Source organism: Rhincodon typus, chromosome 10 (assembly GCF_021869965.1).
Source record: "Rhincodon typus isolate 14 chromosome 10, sRhiTyp1.1, whole genome shotgun sequence".
In the NCBI taxonomy this organism is placed as follows: domain Eukaryota; kingdom Metazoa; phylum Chordata; class Chondrichthyes; order Orectolobiformes; family Rhincodontidae; genus Rhincodon; species Rhincodon typus.
Genome location: NC_063341.1, coordinates 79,457,228 through 79,473,427, shown reverse-complemented (window position 1 = coordinate 79,473,427; position 16,200 = coordinate 79,457,228). Strand labels below are relative to the sequence as shown.

Sequence of the window (16,200 nt, the reverse complement as noted above, 5' to 3'; positions counted from 1 at the left end):
AACACCCACATCCTATGAGAGTAGGAAAAAAAAATACCCAGTTCCAATGGCTCCTTATAGTTCTCAAGCCACATCATGTAGCCCAGTCATCCTCATGCTCCTTGCCAACTCAATGTCCACAGTTCTCTCCAGATCTGTATATAATCCCCCAAATGACAAGCAATCATTTTGTTAGGTCCTGATTTTTGGTGACTTTGCTGGTTTGATATCTTTATGTAGTTATGTTATTCTGTGTCAATATTTATTTTCACAAGTTTAAGAAGTCCTTTAAGCTTTTTATTTTCTTGTTGCTTTATATGATATGGGTATCTCTGGCTAGGCCAGCATTTATTACCCATTCCTAATTGTCCAGACAATAATTAAGAGTCAACCACGTTGCTGTAGGTCTAGGGTCATATGCTGGTCAGACCAGGTAAGGATAGCAGACTTCCTTTCCTAAAGGGCTTTAGTGAATCGGATGGGTTTTTATAACCAAGTCTTTATATTTAAGGTGCTTAATCCCCAACGTGTGGAAATTTCCTCTTGACAAACTGTATAGTTTCAACATTTGTGACAGTGGTCAGGTTTTTGAATTTGTTGTTTGCTGTGTCAAGGTAACTTGATGACAAATCAACAACCCATGTGTTAGTCTTGGGCCAACAGAACTTATTTCCTGGATTAAAACGTAACTGGCAAAAGGGTCAGATGAGAGATGAGAATTTTAATTTTAAGTTGTTATCCAGAATGCACTGCATGAAAAGGTAGAAGAAGCAGATGCAGTGATAACTTTTTAAAAGGAATTGGAGCATTGGTTGAAAATGATAAAATTAAAAACGTAGAATGAGCTAGAAAATAAAATTAGAAAGTAAAAAGTAAAGTAAATCATTCAAAAAGCCAGCTAAAGCATGAAGGGAGATATTCAGGTGGTTTTCTGCGCAGTACTGACGAAGGCTGCGCTGTAAAAGGGTTACTACTTAAGAGAATGCTGCAATGCAGGAGGCTCTGCACTGTCATAGCAGAAATAGCAAGGGTGTGCTACACAGCTGGGGGCACCACTGAGGGAATACCATTCTATCAAAGAGTCAGTACCAAGACACCACTGCACTGGTGAAGGTCAAGCAATGTTTTGAAATGACTCCAAGTTACAGAGCATGTAATGTGGAGACAAGTCAGGAATTCATTGGACTAATCAAGTCTCAGAATAAGTCCAGGAACAAGAGAAGGCAATTCAGCCCGTCATGCTTGCTCCATCATTTAATGTGATGATGCAAGATTGAACATTTCAATGCCTATTATCCATGCTAACCATAATCTTTTGCACCATTGGTGATCAGACATCTATCTACCTTTAACTTACACAGCCCTCTAGGGTACAGGATTCCAAAAGATCTGTAATTTTCTTGCCCAATTTCTAAGCTTGTCCAAATCCTCCTGAAAACATTTTTTGTTTTTCTCACAACACATTCCTGCTTAGCTCTATCATCTGCAAATGTAGAAATATTACATCTGGTCCCCATCTCCAAATTAATGATACATTTTGTGAACAGTTGGCCAATGAGAAAAGCCAATTTATTTCTACTGTCTGCCACAGGAAAGACAGAAAAGCCTGTTCGCCAGAGTTTCAGCAGCCAACCTGAGGCAGGGATGAATTAATGGAAATAGGTGGTCTTAGCAATAGAATGAAAATGAGGTTGGAAACTCATCTCAGGGTCAAACCTGATGCTAAATTTGCGAACAGATTCATCCTATTGATAGGGAGAGGAATGGGATCATAAGTAGGGAACTAAGTTTAAACAAGGATTGAAAACAGCAGCTTTTATCTGCCCAATAACTAATTGGAGGTTGGAGATTTCTGCTAATCCATCGCTGCATCAGTATCCAGTACAAGCCAGCAGTGAGACTGTTACAGAATCACACCATCTACTGGTTTAATAGAAAAGTGTATAAAAAGCCAACATTATTTCCATTGGGAAACTCAGTAAATCTTACTCAGTTGGTGCAGTGCTGATTTCAGGGAATGTAACAAGTTGGTCAGACTGCAGAAAAGGATTATTTAAACCTTTATTAAAAAATGTAGACAATACCATTCAGGGTTTAAAGTAATTTAGTAGCTGACTGGACACCAGGATTAATAATCAGGGAATATCTATTCAAATTACATGGAACAGTTTGATAATTTAAATTCAGTTTAAAAAATTGGAAATGTAAAAAACTGTTACCAGTAAAAATGACCACAAGGCTGCTGTATTGTCATAAAAGCTCAATTTGGTTTAACAAAAGTACTTTAAAAAAAAACGAACCTGTCGTCCTTACCTGTTCTTCCTTTGTTTGTCGCTGAGACACATACCAACATAACCTAATGCTAACTTCCCTGTGAGAGGGCCGAGCAAGTCAATGCATCAAACCAGTTCATAGTGAAGGCAGTCCATTCCTGCCTCCAGAAAAACTGTACTGACAGTAAATGTCGGTCTTATCAAACGACACATACCTCCTGATGAATCGTGGAATTATACACTACAAAGAGGGCCTTATGTCTGTGCTAGCTCATTGAACAAGTGTTCCAAATAATTTTATTTCCCTATTCTTTTGCTGTAGCTCTACAAAATATTTCAAGTACTGATCCAATCCCCTTCTGAAACTATTGAATCTGCTTCCATCGCTGGTTCAGGCAGTGCATTACAAATCACAGCAACTCACTGTTTCAAAAAAAAGACCTCATTTTCTCCCCTGCAGTTTTTCTTCTGCCAATTCCCTCCAATCTGTGTCCCTCTCATCACCGACTCTCCTGCCATTGGAAACAATTCACCTTCCGTACTCTGTCACACGCTTTTCACGATTTTGAACAGCCTGATTAAATCCTCTTTAACCTTCTCTGCTCTAACAACCATCCCACCATCTCCAGTCACCACATTTACTGAAGGCCCTCAACCCTTGGTACCTCAAAAAAAATAAAAAAGGATAGAGGAGGAGAAACTAAATTCAGGTACAGCCCACAAGTGGACAATTATATTAATGGCAGTATTTTGATTCAAATAAATATTTTGCAACAAAAGCAGCTTTAGCGCACAGAAGCCAAAGTTAAGTTCATATATCACAACAAAACTAAGTAGCCATCAGTCATACGTTGTATACAAACAGTAAGCTCAGTATTTATTTTTGGAATTGTGCAGCTGAAATGTATCCATGGACTGCTATTTCCGACACTAAATGCCCAATTACCCTCATAATTGGAATAGAAAGAAGGTGACTGTCTTGTTGAATTTTAGTGAACCATCAAACCTCCAGCATGCTTCACAAAAAAAAGAAAGAAAAGCTCAAAAATGTCTTCAGCATTGTAAACAAAAACACAACAGTGGTTTATAATTCAAACCAGAGCTACGGTCCGACAATCCTCTGGGCTTTTGCTCCACTCTTGCACTGTGACGGACCTGAGAAGTTACACCTGCCTCTCCAGTTAAACCAAAATTACATAAATCACCAACAGAATCGACTTCATTGGCTGTGAAGTTGTGAAGGGTGCAATGCAAGCACCAGTCCTTCCTAGTTTTCTATTAATCACAATACTGGGACTTGTCAGGGAACATATGCTTCCCTTTTAAGTTTCACTCTCTCTCAACTTATCCATGGTATCAGAACTTTTTGACGCCCCTCACCCACTTTTTTTTCTGAGCCCGTGTACTGTTTACTTTACCTATTTCCTAGGGGAGAATTAATCGCCTGTTACTGAGTTGTCCTGCTTGATTACTTCACCACCCAATCTTCCTACAATGAACCCAACTGTGTTGCAGTCACCATTCCCCAATTTTCTTCTACTTCCCATTAGCTATTTGTTCCATTTCCACTGCAGAACTTAATCAAGCAATGCTTCCTTCCTTGTTGGACTGGACATGCAGTGATTTAGGAAGCAGTGTTGCGTGCATGCTGTAAAATAACATGTCACACTTTAACCTTTATTCATTTGGATATCTGGCTCCAAATAATGGGATTCCCTCCCTGAATTTTCCACCTTTTTAAGACATTTCTTAAAACCTAACTCTTTAACGAAACTTTGGTCACCTTTTAATGTTTCCTTGTAATATGGCACCTGATTTTATTTGATGACACCAAGCATCTTGCGTTGTTTTACCACATTAAAAACACTGCATAAATGTGAATTGTTGGTGTCTTAAAGGACAGTCGACATTAATTGAGCTCGTTTCGCTGGGAATGCATTTGCAAAGTCAAGCAAATATATTACTTCCTGCACTATCTCACGTTATTCACAAATGATAGAGTAGAAGCTGTTCAACCCCATCATGCCGTGCTGACTCATTGAAAGAGTCAATCAGTCCCACACGCCTTCCCTTTTCTCATAGCCCTGCAAAAGTTTCCATCTTTCAAGTACTTAATTCAAATACAACAAGGAACATGTGAGACATACATTATTTAAACACCTTCATCTTATGTTGCCTTCACCAAATGAACACTTGCAGAAATTTTCAACCAACTAGACCTGAAGTGTCAGAGTCTCACCCGGCTAATGTTACTTAAAATGTTCATTTTGTTTTTAAATGAATAAGGATAAAATTTACATCACCAAAAAAAGTCTGAAAAAAATAGACCCATATAACTGGGGAAAAAAGAATCAGAACTTTGATTAAATTATCTCAATTGTTGATGGATAGATTATTTTTGGAGACAGCAGTTGAGCCCTTCAGGCTCTCCAACTGTGTTGTGCGCAAGGGCTGCAGTTTTCTTCAATTTCATTCTGAGGATTAAAACGTCATGATCATGCGGTGCCCATCAGAAATGAGAGGTCACTCTCGCCATCATTATGGGTTGTAATCCCGCCATTTCCTCCTTCCTTCTTGGTAGCTTTCTGTCTTCTTCTGCGAACGTACACACAGGCAGGGGTGCTCACATTTTCATCCAGTTGTCCAGCATTCTCTGGAGCACTTAGAGCAGCTACAATACCGGCGTAAAACCTAAAATTCAAACAAGAATCAAAATGGTGAGGAGACAGTTTAATAAGACTTAAAAAGAAAAACTGTTTCCACTGGCAAGAGAACGGATAATTAGACACCAAAGATTTAATTTCTTTTGACAATTATCAAGGTCGAGAGATTTTTTTTGAAAAAAAGTGTGATCTGGACAGCGCTGCCTGAAAGGACAGTGAAAGCAGATTTAATAACAATTTTCAAATAGGAATCAGAGAAATCCTCAAAAGAGGAAAATTTTATAGGGCTATGGAGGAAGATGTGGAGAGTACAACAAATTGGACAATTCTTTCAAAAATTGTTGGTGATAGTACGATGGCCAAACAGCCTCCTTCAGTTCAGTAAGAGTATTGAAGTACTCCATATAAAGGCACTGAGATGCTGGAAAGCTCCAAACATACCCACAAAATTATGACAGCAGATCAAAGATTTTAATTGTACCACCCTAATTTTTGATTTATTAAAACGTTTGTAAGTCAGGTGGCTTGGTGCTTTAATGTCCCAGTGTGAAATAAAAATCAGTGTGTCTGCTAACGCCTGACTGCTGTACTCTGCCACCTTGCTGCAGTGTGCAATCCCTTTAAAGGTTTATGTACATTTCCGTTAAAAATGACACGTTGTGTCTAGATGTGACCTGCTTGTTTTTCTTATGGCACATTTCTGATTGCTACGTAGTTTACAGGAAACACCAGTTAAGACATGACTGAATTTGGAATTTTCCACATAATTGGCTCCGATATCACAGGAGGGAAAGATAAGTAACCCAGTTGTTGGGATTGTTGGAAAAATTCAACTTCAGGGAGGAAAATCTGCCATCCTTACCTGGTCTGGTCTACGAGTGACTTCAGTCACATGCTAGTCCAGTTGTTTTTTTTAAAATTGGTTCATGCAATGTGCCTATCACTGGGTGGGCCAGAATTTATTGCTCATCCCCAATTGCCTTCAGGTGATTACTTTAACCTTCCTGAACCTCTGCAGTCCACTGGTGGTAGATGCACTCACAGTGAGGGCTGTTAAAAAGGTACCTAATTGCCCAATGAACTGGGTTAGCAAGAAACTTAATTGTAAAAGGAAAACAAGAGATAAATGCTTGCATTGTCAGTGATGCCTACACCCCCAGAAAGAATGAAGAAAATGAAACCAAGGTTGGTGAGATCAGAGAGCTTTTAGAAGGCATTATTCACAAGAAACAATTTACAGAGTTGTGGGACTATGCTGGATAGCCCTTTCAAAAAACTGGCACTGGTAGGACAGACTGAATAGTCCCCTCTGCTGTACAGCTCTGTGATTCTAAAGTAATCTTAATGAATGGTCAACTTGCACAAGTTCATCTGGAACAGCTTGTCTATGTCATTATGGCCAGGCCATTTGCATGTCTTGTAGACTAAAGAAAATGAGACAGAAATATCATCGCACAAAATCATAACTCGTTTTGATTAAATTCACAAGTCAGTATCCCGTGCTTTTAAAAGATTAGGTAATGAAAACTCATATGTGTTAGCTGAGGCTCAGTGGGTAGCAAGTTCTCAGAGACGGAATATTGCAGGTTCAAGGCCCATTGCAGAGACGTCAGTTCAAAAGTCAGGCTGCTACTCAGTGTTGCATTGATGGAGAGTTCATCCCTCAGATGGCACATGAAACCAACATACGGTCTTCTTTCAGTCAAGGCAACAAGAAAGATACTAATGGATATTTTGAAGAACAAGGGAGTTCTCCTTCGTGTCCAAGGCAACAGTTATCCCTCAATAAAGTCACAAAAACACATCATTTGGACACTGTCTTATTGTGGGATCTTGCTGTGTGTGAATTAGCTGCCACATTTCCTACAAGAGTGCAACATAAATGATTTTAACATTGCCATAAAGTTCTTCATCCAACTCATCCACATGGACCAAATTTCCCAAACTAAATCTGTCCCATTTGCCTGTACTTGGCCTACATCCTATCAAACTTTTCCTATTCATCTATTGATCCAAACGTTTCTTAAATGGTTGTAACTGTACCTAAATATCTCAATATCTAACCTTGTGTCGGAGAATAACCATAAGACACAGGAGGAGAAGTAGTCATTTAGCCCATTGAGCGTGCTCTGCCATTCAATAAGATCGTGACTGATCCGATAATATTTAATTCCACTTTCCTGCCATTTTCCCATAATCCTGGACTCCCTAATTGATTAAAAACTTGTCTATTTCTGCCCTGAATATACTTAACAACACAGACTCTACAGCAAATAATGCCATATCTTCACTATCCTCAGAGAAGTTCCTTCTCATCGGTCTTAAATGTGTGACACTTTACTTGAGATTATATCCTTTGGTCGTAGACTTTCCAAAATAATATCAGCATTTACCGTGTTAAGCCCCCATTTAATACTGTATTCTTCAATAAGTTCTCTCATTCTTATAAACATTAATGAGTAAGGGCTCAACTTGCATAATCTTTTAGAAGACAGTCCCTCTATACCTGGCATCAGCCTGGTGAACCTTCTCTGGATTGACTCCAATGTTAGTATATCTTTCCCCAGATAAAGAACCCAAAACTGTTCACAGCATTCCAGCTGTGGTTGGACTAGTGCCTTGTATATTTTAGCAAAACGTCCCTACTTCTTTACTCCATTTTCTTTGAAATAAAGGCCAACATTCTGTTTGCCTTCTCTATTATCAGCTGAACTTGGAATCGGACGTGTTTGCGGGTAATTTCTGACTGCACATTTCACCACCTTTTATTTCATTCTGCAAAAGATCGTGAAAGAAGCCATCTTGCAAGGTTTTAAAAAAAGTTTGACATTTATTGCTTCCAATTTGCATGCTTTTGGGTGCAGCAGAGTCTTTTGTGATTCATGTACAAGGACCCCCTAAATCCCTATGCTGCAGCTTTCTGCAGTTTTTCCCCATTTATATATTCAGACCTCCTGCCAAAGTACATTACCATACATTTCCCACATTCTACTTCAACTGCCAAGTTTTCACTCAATCTGTTTATGTCCCTTTGTAGACTTTGTGTCACCTGCAAACCTGGTGGTAACATTTCTGTCATCCAAATCATTAACATATATTGTAAATAATTGTGGCCCCAGCACTAATCTGAGGCAGCTCATTATTTACAGGTTGCCAGCCTGAAAATGCCCACCTTCATCATAATTTTGCCTTCTATTCATTAGCCAATTCTCTATACATCACAACATACTAGCTGAAGATTGCTGTGTTCAGGAACTACCGTGGGGAAAATCCTGCCGTGATTTCCTAGAGCCGAGATGATTGATCTTCAACGCTGTCGCTCTGACAGAGCGACAGTCAGTCAGCCTGGCTGTCATGTGTGTCGCGGTCCCTCGACAATGAACCTCCCCACCTTCCCAACAGTGTGATGCGCTGCCTCGGCATTGACACCCACCCCGCCCAAACACCGACAGTGCAGCGTTGTCTCGGCACTGACCCCCCACAACAGTGTGGCGCTCCCTCGGTGCTCGTGAGTTTGGGATGCAACTTAAACCAAAGACCTCAGACTCCAAAGTGAGATTGGTACCCAGAGCTAGGTTTGCACATGTAAAATTCATTCTCTGCTCTCTCCTACTGCTCGAACAGACTTCACCAGCCTACAACTGCCATTCTACCTTTCTCTCCTCTTTTCATTTTCCTCCATTTTCTGATTAGCCACTTGCACAAGGTATTCGATGTACTCCTCACTCACCAATACCGTTCCTCGATGGGACAAAGGAACTTCCAGGCAATGTGTGCTGCGAACAGCCTAATGACAAGAGAAAAACAAATATCAAAGCAATTTGAGATTCAATAGAAGATGTTTAAGTGTAGCGTGTTTCCATTAAAGTAGCGACACTGCCACCTATGTCTTTTTGGGAGATGCTTAAATGTGTGCTTATACAGTCTTCAAATTACCCTGCCTTTCCCAGATCTTTGCTCTTCCTAGTTAATGTCGTTCAACTTACCTCAGAAGCATTCAGAGATTTCAGGATAACACAACAATAAGCAGCATGAGAAGGGCAGCTAGACACAGAGCTTGGAGAATTTTAAAGCTCTTTAAAATGTAATCTCATTTGAATTTGGCATTTATCACAACTCACTGTTAAAGTTAAGATGTTTTCAGTCTTTATTAGGATGAACAAGCTCCCTACTTGAAAGATCAGATCAAACCAGGACTCCTGTGGTCAGATCTGGTCTCCACACATGGTGATAGTGACCTTGGAGAATGCCCAGTTAAGAGCAATAAGATTGATTACTTGTTTAAAGAACCTCGGTAACTCAGAAGAGTACATGGTCCTTGGAACATTTAATGTAGAGTAGTTGTCACTTAGCAGTGACCTGATATGTCTATAAAATGATGGAAGAAGTGTATAGATTGACCTATTGATAGTTTTCCTCGATGTTAAATTGGAAGAAATTAAGGGACAGAAATTTAAACCATTAAGAGTAGGACTGAATGTTGGGAAGATCTTCATTTTGCTGGGAGTTGGGAACTTCTCAACTTGTTTCTGCCTGATGTAATGGCTGCTGACTCTGCCTGTTAGTTTGAGAGAGAGCTGGATCGGTTCTTGACTGAGATCTCATTGTTCCTGTGCTCTTCTGCACTGGTTCTGAGCGTCAGACAGATGGTGAGAGATGGGGGATTTTCTTGAGGGTGGTTCCTTGTATTAGCTCTAGGGCAGGGAGAAAAAAAGAAATCAATGAGGAATCAGGTGCTATCAGCAGGAGAGGCTGTTGTCAGGCCAGGTGAAGCTGAGGTGAAGCTTTTGTCATGTGTGTCAGTGGTAGTGTCTTAGTTTTATAGTTGGCCAGGAGCTACAGAAGATTTGAACGCTCCAACTTTCCCAGAGTAATTACTCAGTTAAGTGAATCAGAACAGAGATCTGAGTCAACATGTTGACTCTTAATTTAGATATGAAGTAACTTCAACCACTCCATTGTATTCAAGGTAGTTCTCTATTGTCTTCTTGGACAATTTAAGGACAGCATTGCCAGCAACATTCACAACCCAGTGTGCTGCAAACGCAAATAAGTAAAGCTACTGGATTTACCTTTGCATAGCTTTCCACCGTCAGTACATGTTCCTTGCTGTTTACCTTGCTAACATACAGTCACAAAGCAGACTGCAGTCCAGATATGTAATTCTGCTGCCAGCTTCCACACCAACAAACTAGTGTTTAGAGGATTAGCTGACAGAATTGGTTGACCATCCTGCCATCTGGTGGCACAGTGAGTAAGTGAACATTTGCTCTTCACTTTACACATGGCATCTACAGTGACAATTATCAGACTGGAAGCTTTGCCACGTCTTTTGCCAAAGACTTGGAAGACAAACCTCAACCCTAACCCTATCACCATATGGCAATATTAGCAGCAAAAGTGAACAACTGTAGCTCTTTGTCTGTGATGTCAAGATGATTGCCAGTGACGTTTACAGCGATGGCAGCTTAATTTGGTAGTAAACACCAGTGTTCAGGTGAACGATGACTTCAATAACAATGAAGAATGCAGAATAGAAAGTTGCTTCTTCAGTAACATGTAAAGTTATGAGTTAATGAGGGAAGTTCAGTTAGTATAGTTTATATGGATTGAGCAAAGCTTTTGACAAGATCCAACAAGGGAGACTAATTGACAAGGTTAAAGCACATGGAATTGAGGGAAATTTGGTGAGATAGATCAGAAATTGGCTTAATAATAGGACACAAAAGGGTAGTGTTAGAGGGTTATTGGAGTGACTGGAGGCTGGTGTCCAGTGGTGTACCACAAGGATCAGTACAGGGACACTTATTGTTTGATATTACATAAATGATATAGATGAAAATGTTGGGGGGTTGTTAAGCAAGTTTGCAGATGACACCAAGGTTGGTAGAGTGGTTAATAGCAAAGAAGATGGTTGTAGGTTACGGAAATATATAGATGGGTCAATCAAATGGGCAGACCAGTAGCAGATGGTACTTAACCCTGTTAAGAGCGAGGTGATGCACTTTGGAAGAAACAAGGGTGAATATTTAATGAATGGCAGGACACTGGGTAGCTTAGAAGAACACGGGGATCTTGGGTAATTATTCACAGATCCCTTAAGTCAGCAGAGTGTGTGAATAGGATAGTTAGGAAGAAGGTATATATGGAACACTTGCTTTCATCAGTCATGACACAGAGTATAAGAGCAAGGAGGTAATGTTGGAGTTGTATAGAGCATTGGTCAGGCCACAGCTAGAGGTCCGTGTACAGTTCTGGTTACCACACTACAGGAAGAATGTGATAACACTAGAGCGGGTAGAGGAGGTTCACCAGGGTGTTGTCTGGGATGGAGAGATTGAGCTACAAGGAGAGGCTTAGATTGTTTTCTCTAGAATAGAGAAGACAGAGGAAACATGATTGAGACATATAGGATTGTGAGGGGTATGGACATGGTGAGTACAGAGCAGCTGTTTGCCTTGGTTGAGGGGTCAATCACGTGAGGGCATAAAATCATAAGATATAGGGGCAGAATTAGGCCAATCAGCCCATCGAAGTCTGCTGTGCCATTTGGTCATGGTTGATATGCTCCTCAGCCCCATTTTCCTGCCTTCTCCTAATAACCCATTACCAATTTAAAATCTGTCTAACTCCTTAAATTTACTCACTGTTCCATTATCCACCACAGTTTGGGGTAGCGAACTGCATAGATTCACAACCCTTTGAGAGAAGTAGTTTCTCCTCAATTCTGTTTAAATTTGCCACGCCTTATCCTAAGATTATAACCCCTCATCCTAGAATGCCCCACAAGAGGAAGCATCTGCTCCACATGTATTTTATGTTTTCCCTTTATCATCTTGAATACCTCAATTTGATCTCCCATCATTCTTCTAAATTCCAGAGTATAGGCCTAAACTGTTTAATCTCTCTTCATAGGACAAACCCCTCATCTCTGGATCAATCTAGTGAACCTCCTCTGAACTGCTTCAATGCCACTACATCTTTCCTCAAATTAGGGGACCAAGGTTGTAGACATGCTTGCCGAACCAGTTGGTTTGGTTGCAAACATTTTGTCACCCTGCTAGGTAAATGACAATGTTACCTAGCAGGGTGATGAAATGTTTGCGACCGAACCCACAGGCTCGGCGAGCATGTCTACAACTTCATCCACAACTTGAGCTACAAATCTTCTCGAAAACTTCAAGAGAACCAAAACTGCACAATACTCCAGATGCGGCATAGTTTTAGGGTACAGGGCAAGAGATTCAGAGGGCATTTGGGGTAAAACTTCTTCACTCCAGCAGGTGGTGGGAATCTGGAATGCACTGCCTGGGAAAGTAGTGGAGGCCAGAAACCCTACAAACTTTAAAAAATATTCATATGAGCTCTTCAAATATCATAACATTCAAGGATATAGAAAATTGAGATTAACATGCCTTTAAGAGGTAGTTATGTCAGTGCAGATTTGATGGGCAGAAGGGCCTTTTCTGTGCTGTATGAATCCATGAATAGATTTCCTTACTTGTAAGATGCAAAAGTATTTGTAACATTTAATGATGCAATAGTGCCATATAATAATGTCAATGGAGTTGTACCCAAAGGCCTGCACAAATGCTGTGGATACACCAATGGAAGCAGGCAGAATTTAAATTCAATTAATAAAAAACATCTGGAATTAAATACCTTGACTAATGGTGATTACACAACCATATGGATTATTGGTAATCCTCACTTAGTTCACTCATGTCCTTTAGGGAAGCAAGTTTGCTCTCTTTACCTGGGGATTTGACTTAAGTGGGACTGCAAACCCAGAGCAATGTGGTTGACTCTCAAACACCTTCTGAAATGATCCTAGCAAGCCATTTAGAAGTGCGACCTTTAGAAGTGGTGACAAATGTCAGCCTTGTCAGCAACATCCACAACCCATGAGGGAATAAAAAGCTACAGGGTTGACAATCACATGATTTTTAAGCTAACATTTTTAAAGAACTAAAAGTGGCACGGAAGTCTTTTGTTTAAAAATGGAGCAAGTTGTGAACTGGAATGTGTTGCCTGAATGGGAAATGGAAGCAAATTCAGTGACAACTTTCAAAAAGGAATTAGAAAGGTACACTTTAAAAAAAAAAGTCTTTTGCGCAGCCTTCGAAAACAGCAGGGTTGTGAAACGAACAGCATGGCTCTTTCAAAGAAAGGCACAGAAAAATGGCTCAAGTAGCCACCCTCTGTGCTGCATCATTCTACGGGTATAACGATTAAGCACAAGAGGTCTCAGTGAGACAGGCCGATTACTGGGACACGGCCTTCCAGGGCTTAACCTGACCTGGGGAAGGGAGCTGCAGTGGCTCAACTGGAAGGCAGTGGAAGTTGCACAGTGCGGAATTCAATCATAGGGGTACAGAGCTCACTGATTACTGACATGTGGAAATCATCAAGGGGAGATTAGTTTAGATTGTGCTCAAAATGAAATTCTAATAGCCAGTACGTGTTTAACTTTCAGCCTTCATCTATGGAGAAGATAATATAAAACTAAAACGTGCAAATAACTTTTAACGCAAGACCACATTACCATCATTATTTTGCCTTTCTTGCCAACTGTGATCCCAGAGTTCCTGAAGCCAGAGCTTATAGCGACAGAGTGCTGTAATCCAGAACAGTCGCCAGTCAGTAAGACAGTAAAATAAAACTGTCCTGATTTAAAGTAGTTTTTTTAAAAATAACATTTTGACAGACAACACACTCATGTCACACAGAAATCCCAGATCAGAAACAAGCCATTTGGACCATCTAGTCTATGTTGATTCTCCAAAAAAGCCTTATCCTAGACCTTTATCATGCACTCAATCATCATTTCCTTTTAGTCCTTTCTATCTCATCTGTCTATCTAGCTTACTTGTAAATGCATTTATACTAATTCCCAAATCATTTCAATATTCCCATTACATTGATTAGATCAACATCTTTAAGGTGACAATTGACCAGAAACTGCATTGGACAAGTCATATAAAATCTCTGGATACAAGGGCAGACTAGGAATTTTGCAACCAGTAACCCACATCGTGGCTCCCCAAAGCCTGTCCAAGACCTACAATACACAAGTAAGGAAAAGGATGGAATATTCTCCACTTGCCTAGATGAGTGTAATTCCAGTAACACTCAAGAAGCTTGACGCCATTCAGGTCAATTCAGCATGCTTAATTGGCACCATATCCCCAAATACTCAGCACCTCCCTCCCCCCCCAACACCACTGATGCTCAGCAGCAGCAATGTATACCATCTACAAGATGCACCGGAGAAATTCATGAAGGTTCTTTCAAACCATGACAGCTATCATCTAGAAGGGTTTATGAAGAACGGTCTAGACCCGAAACGTCAGCTTTCCTGCACCTCTGATGCTGCTTGGTCTGCTGTGTTCATCCAACTCTACACCTTGTCATATCATCTAGAAGGACAAGGTTAGCAGATACATGGGGATACGACCACCTGCAAATTCCGCTCCAAGCCACTCAATCTGATTTGGAAATGTATCGCTGTTCCTTCATTGCCGTTGAGTCAAAATTCTGCAACTCCCTCCCCAGTGACATTGTGGGTCTACCTACACCAAAGAGACAGCAGCATTTCAAGAAGTTAGCTCACCACTCCTTTCTCAACAGCAACTAGGGATGGGCAATAAATGCTGGGCCAGCCATGATGCCTACATCCCATGAATGAATGTTAAAAAAATTAGAGCACTCCTCAATCCTCTAAACTCAAAAGGAATACAAACCAAAGTTACACAATATTTTCTCATAATTTAACATTAAAGGCTTACATTTTGGTAGGAGTAATAGTAAAAAGGATTATAGTAAAAAGGATTATAGTAAAAAGGATTATAGTAAAAAGGATTATTACTTGAATGGTAACAAGTTGCAGCATGCTGCTATGCAGAGGCACCTGGGTGTCCTTGTGCATGAATCAGAAGGTAGGTCTGCAGGTACAACAAGTAATTAGGAAGGCAAATGGAATTTTGTCCTTCATTGCTAAAGGGATTGAAATTAAAAGCAGAGAGGTTATGTTGCAGCTGTACAAGGTGCTGGTGAGGTCACACCTGGAGTACTGTGTGCAGTTTTGGTCTCCTTACTTGAGAAAGGATGTACTGGCACTGGAGGGAGTGCAAAGGAAGTTCACTAGGTTGATTCTGGGGTTGAGGGGGTTGGCTTATGAGGAGAGACTGAGTAGATTGGGATTATATTCATTGGAATTCAGAAGACTGAGGGGGAATCTTATAGAAACATATAAAATTATGAAGGGAATAGATAAGATAGAAGTAGAGAGGATGTTTCCACTGGCAGGTGAAGCTAGGACAAGAGGGCATAGCCTCAAGATTAGAGGGAGCAGATTTAGGAATTGAGAAGGAATTTCTTAACAACCCTCTGGGTGAATCTATGGAATTCCTTGCCCAGTGAAGTAGTTGACGCTACTTCAGTAAACGTTTTTAAAAAAAAGGTAGATTTTTTGGAACAATAAAAGGAATTAAGCGATATGGTGAGAACGCGGGTAAGTGGATCTGAGTCCACGAAAAGATCAGCCATGATCTTATTGAATGGCGGAGCAGGGTCGAAGTGCCAGACGGCCTACTCCTGCTCCTAGTTCTTATGTTCTTGTCATTCGGGTGGATCTGCTCTGCACCTGTCCAAGGCCTTATATCCTTCTTGAGTTGCAGTACCCTCGCTCAGGTGGGTCAGATCAAGGCATGGTATACTAAAGCTTCACTTCTTTTTTGCATTCCAGAATTTTTCAGACAAATGGCACCATTTCATTTAGTGTGGATGATTACTTTTTCTACAATGAAGCAGCAAGGGGTTTGTGTCTCGGGTAACTCAGCAACCAATTCTTACCAAGAGCTGTGCATCCTCTATCTTCCTGCACTGGACATGGAGAACAAATGGCTCAAATTTAAACACGGCATTACCCTCTGCTTTTTGCAGCCCTGCAATCTAAAGGAGAATGGAGAAAGAACAAAATGCATAAACAAAAAAGGTAACACTAGCTCACACCAAAAATAAATCTAAACTTGCTCCTGAATATTAGTACAATTCCATCCGTCGTAAAACTCTGAAAAAGACAGAGATCCTAGGTTTTAAGAACTTCTGCGTCTTTTGCCAGTCAACTTCAAACAATATCCCCTGGATAAAGACCCCTCTGCCACTGGAAGCTGTTTCCTTGTGCATACTCTGTCAGAACCCTCGTGATTTTGAACATCTCTTATCAAGTTAAAAGATTGATAAGAGATGTTCAAAATCACGAGGGTTCCGACAGAGTATGCACG

General features: G+C 40.5%; 1 protein-coding gene across 1 annotated transcript in view; it reads right to left on the bottom strand.

Moving 5' to 3' along the window:
* Positions 1 to 2,026: 2,026 nt before the first annotated feature.
* The window catches only part of LOC109912090 (tRNA-yW synthesizing protein 3 homolog (S. cerevisiae)), a 16,137-nt gene continuing 1,963 nt past the window's right edge, over positions 2,027 to 16,200 (bottom strand). Inside the window, exons 2-5 of the mRNA XM_048601572.1 lie at positions 15,770 to 15,868; positions 13,461 to 13,532; positions 8,569 to 8,702; positions 2,027 to 4,943 (exon numbers count right to left, since the gene is read on the bottom strand). Of these exons, the coding sequence (XP_048457529.1) occupies positions 4,748 to 4,943; positions 8,569 to 8,702; positions 13,461 to 13,532; positions 15,770 to 15,868 (501 nt within the window). The 3' untranslated portion in view covers positions 2,027 to 4,747. The remainder of the gene's footprint in view (positions 4,944 to 8,568; positions 8,703 to 13,460; positions 13,533 to 15,769; positions 15,869 to 16,200) is intronic.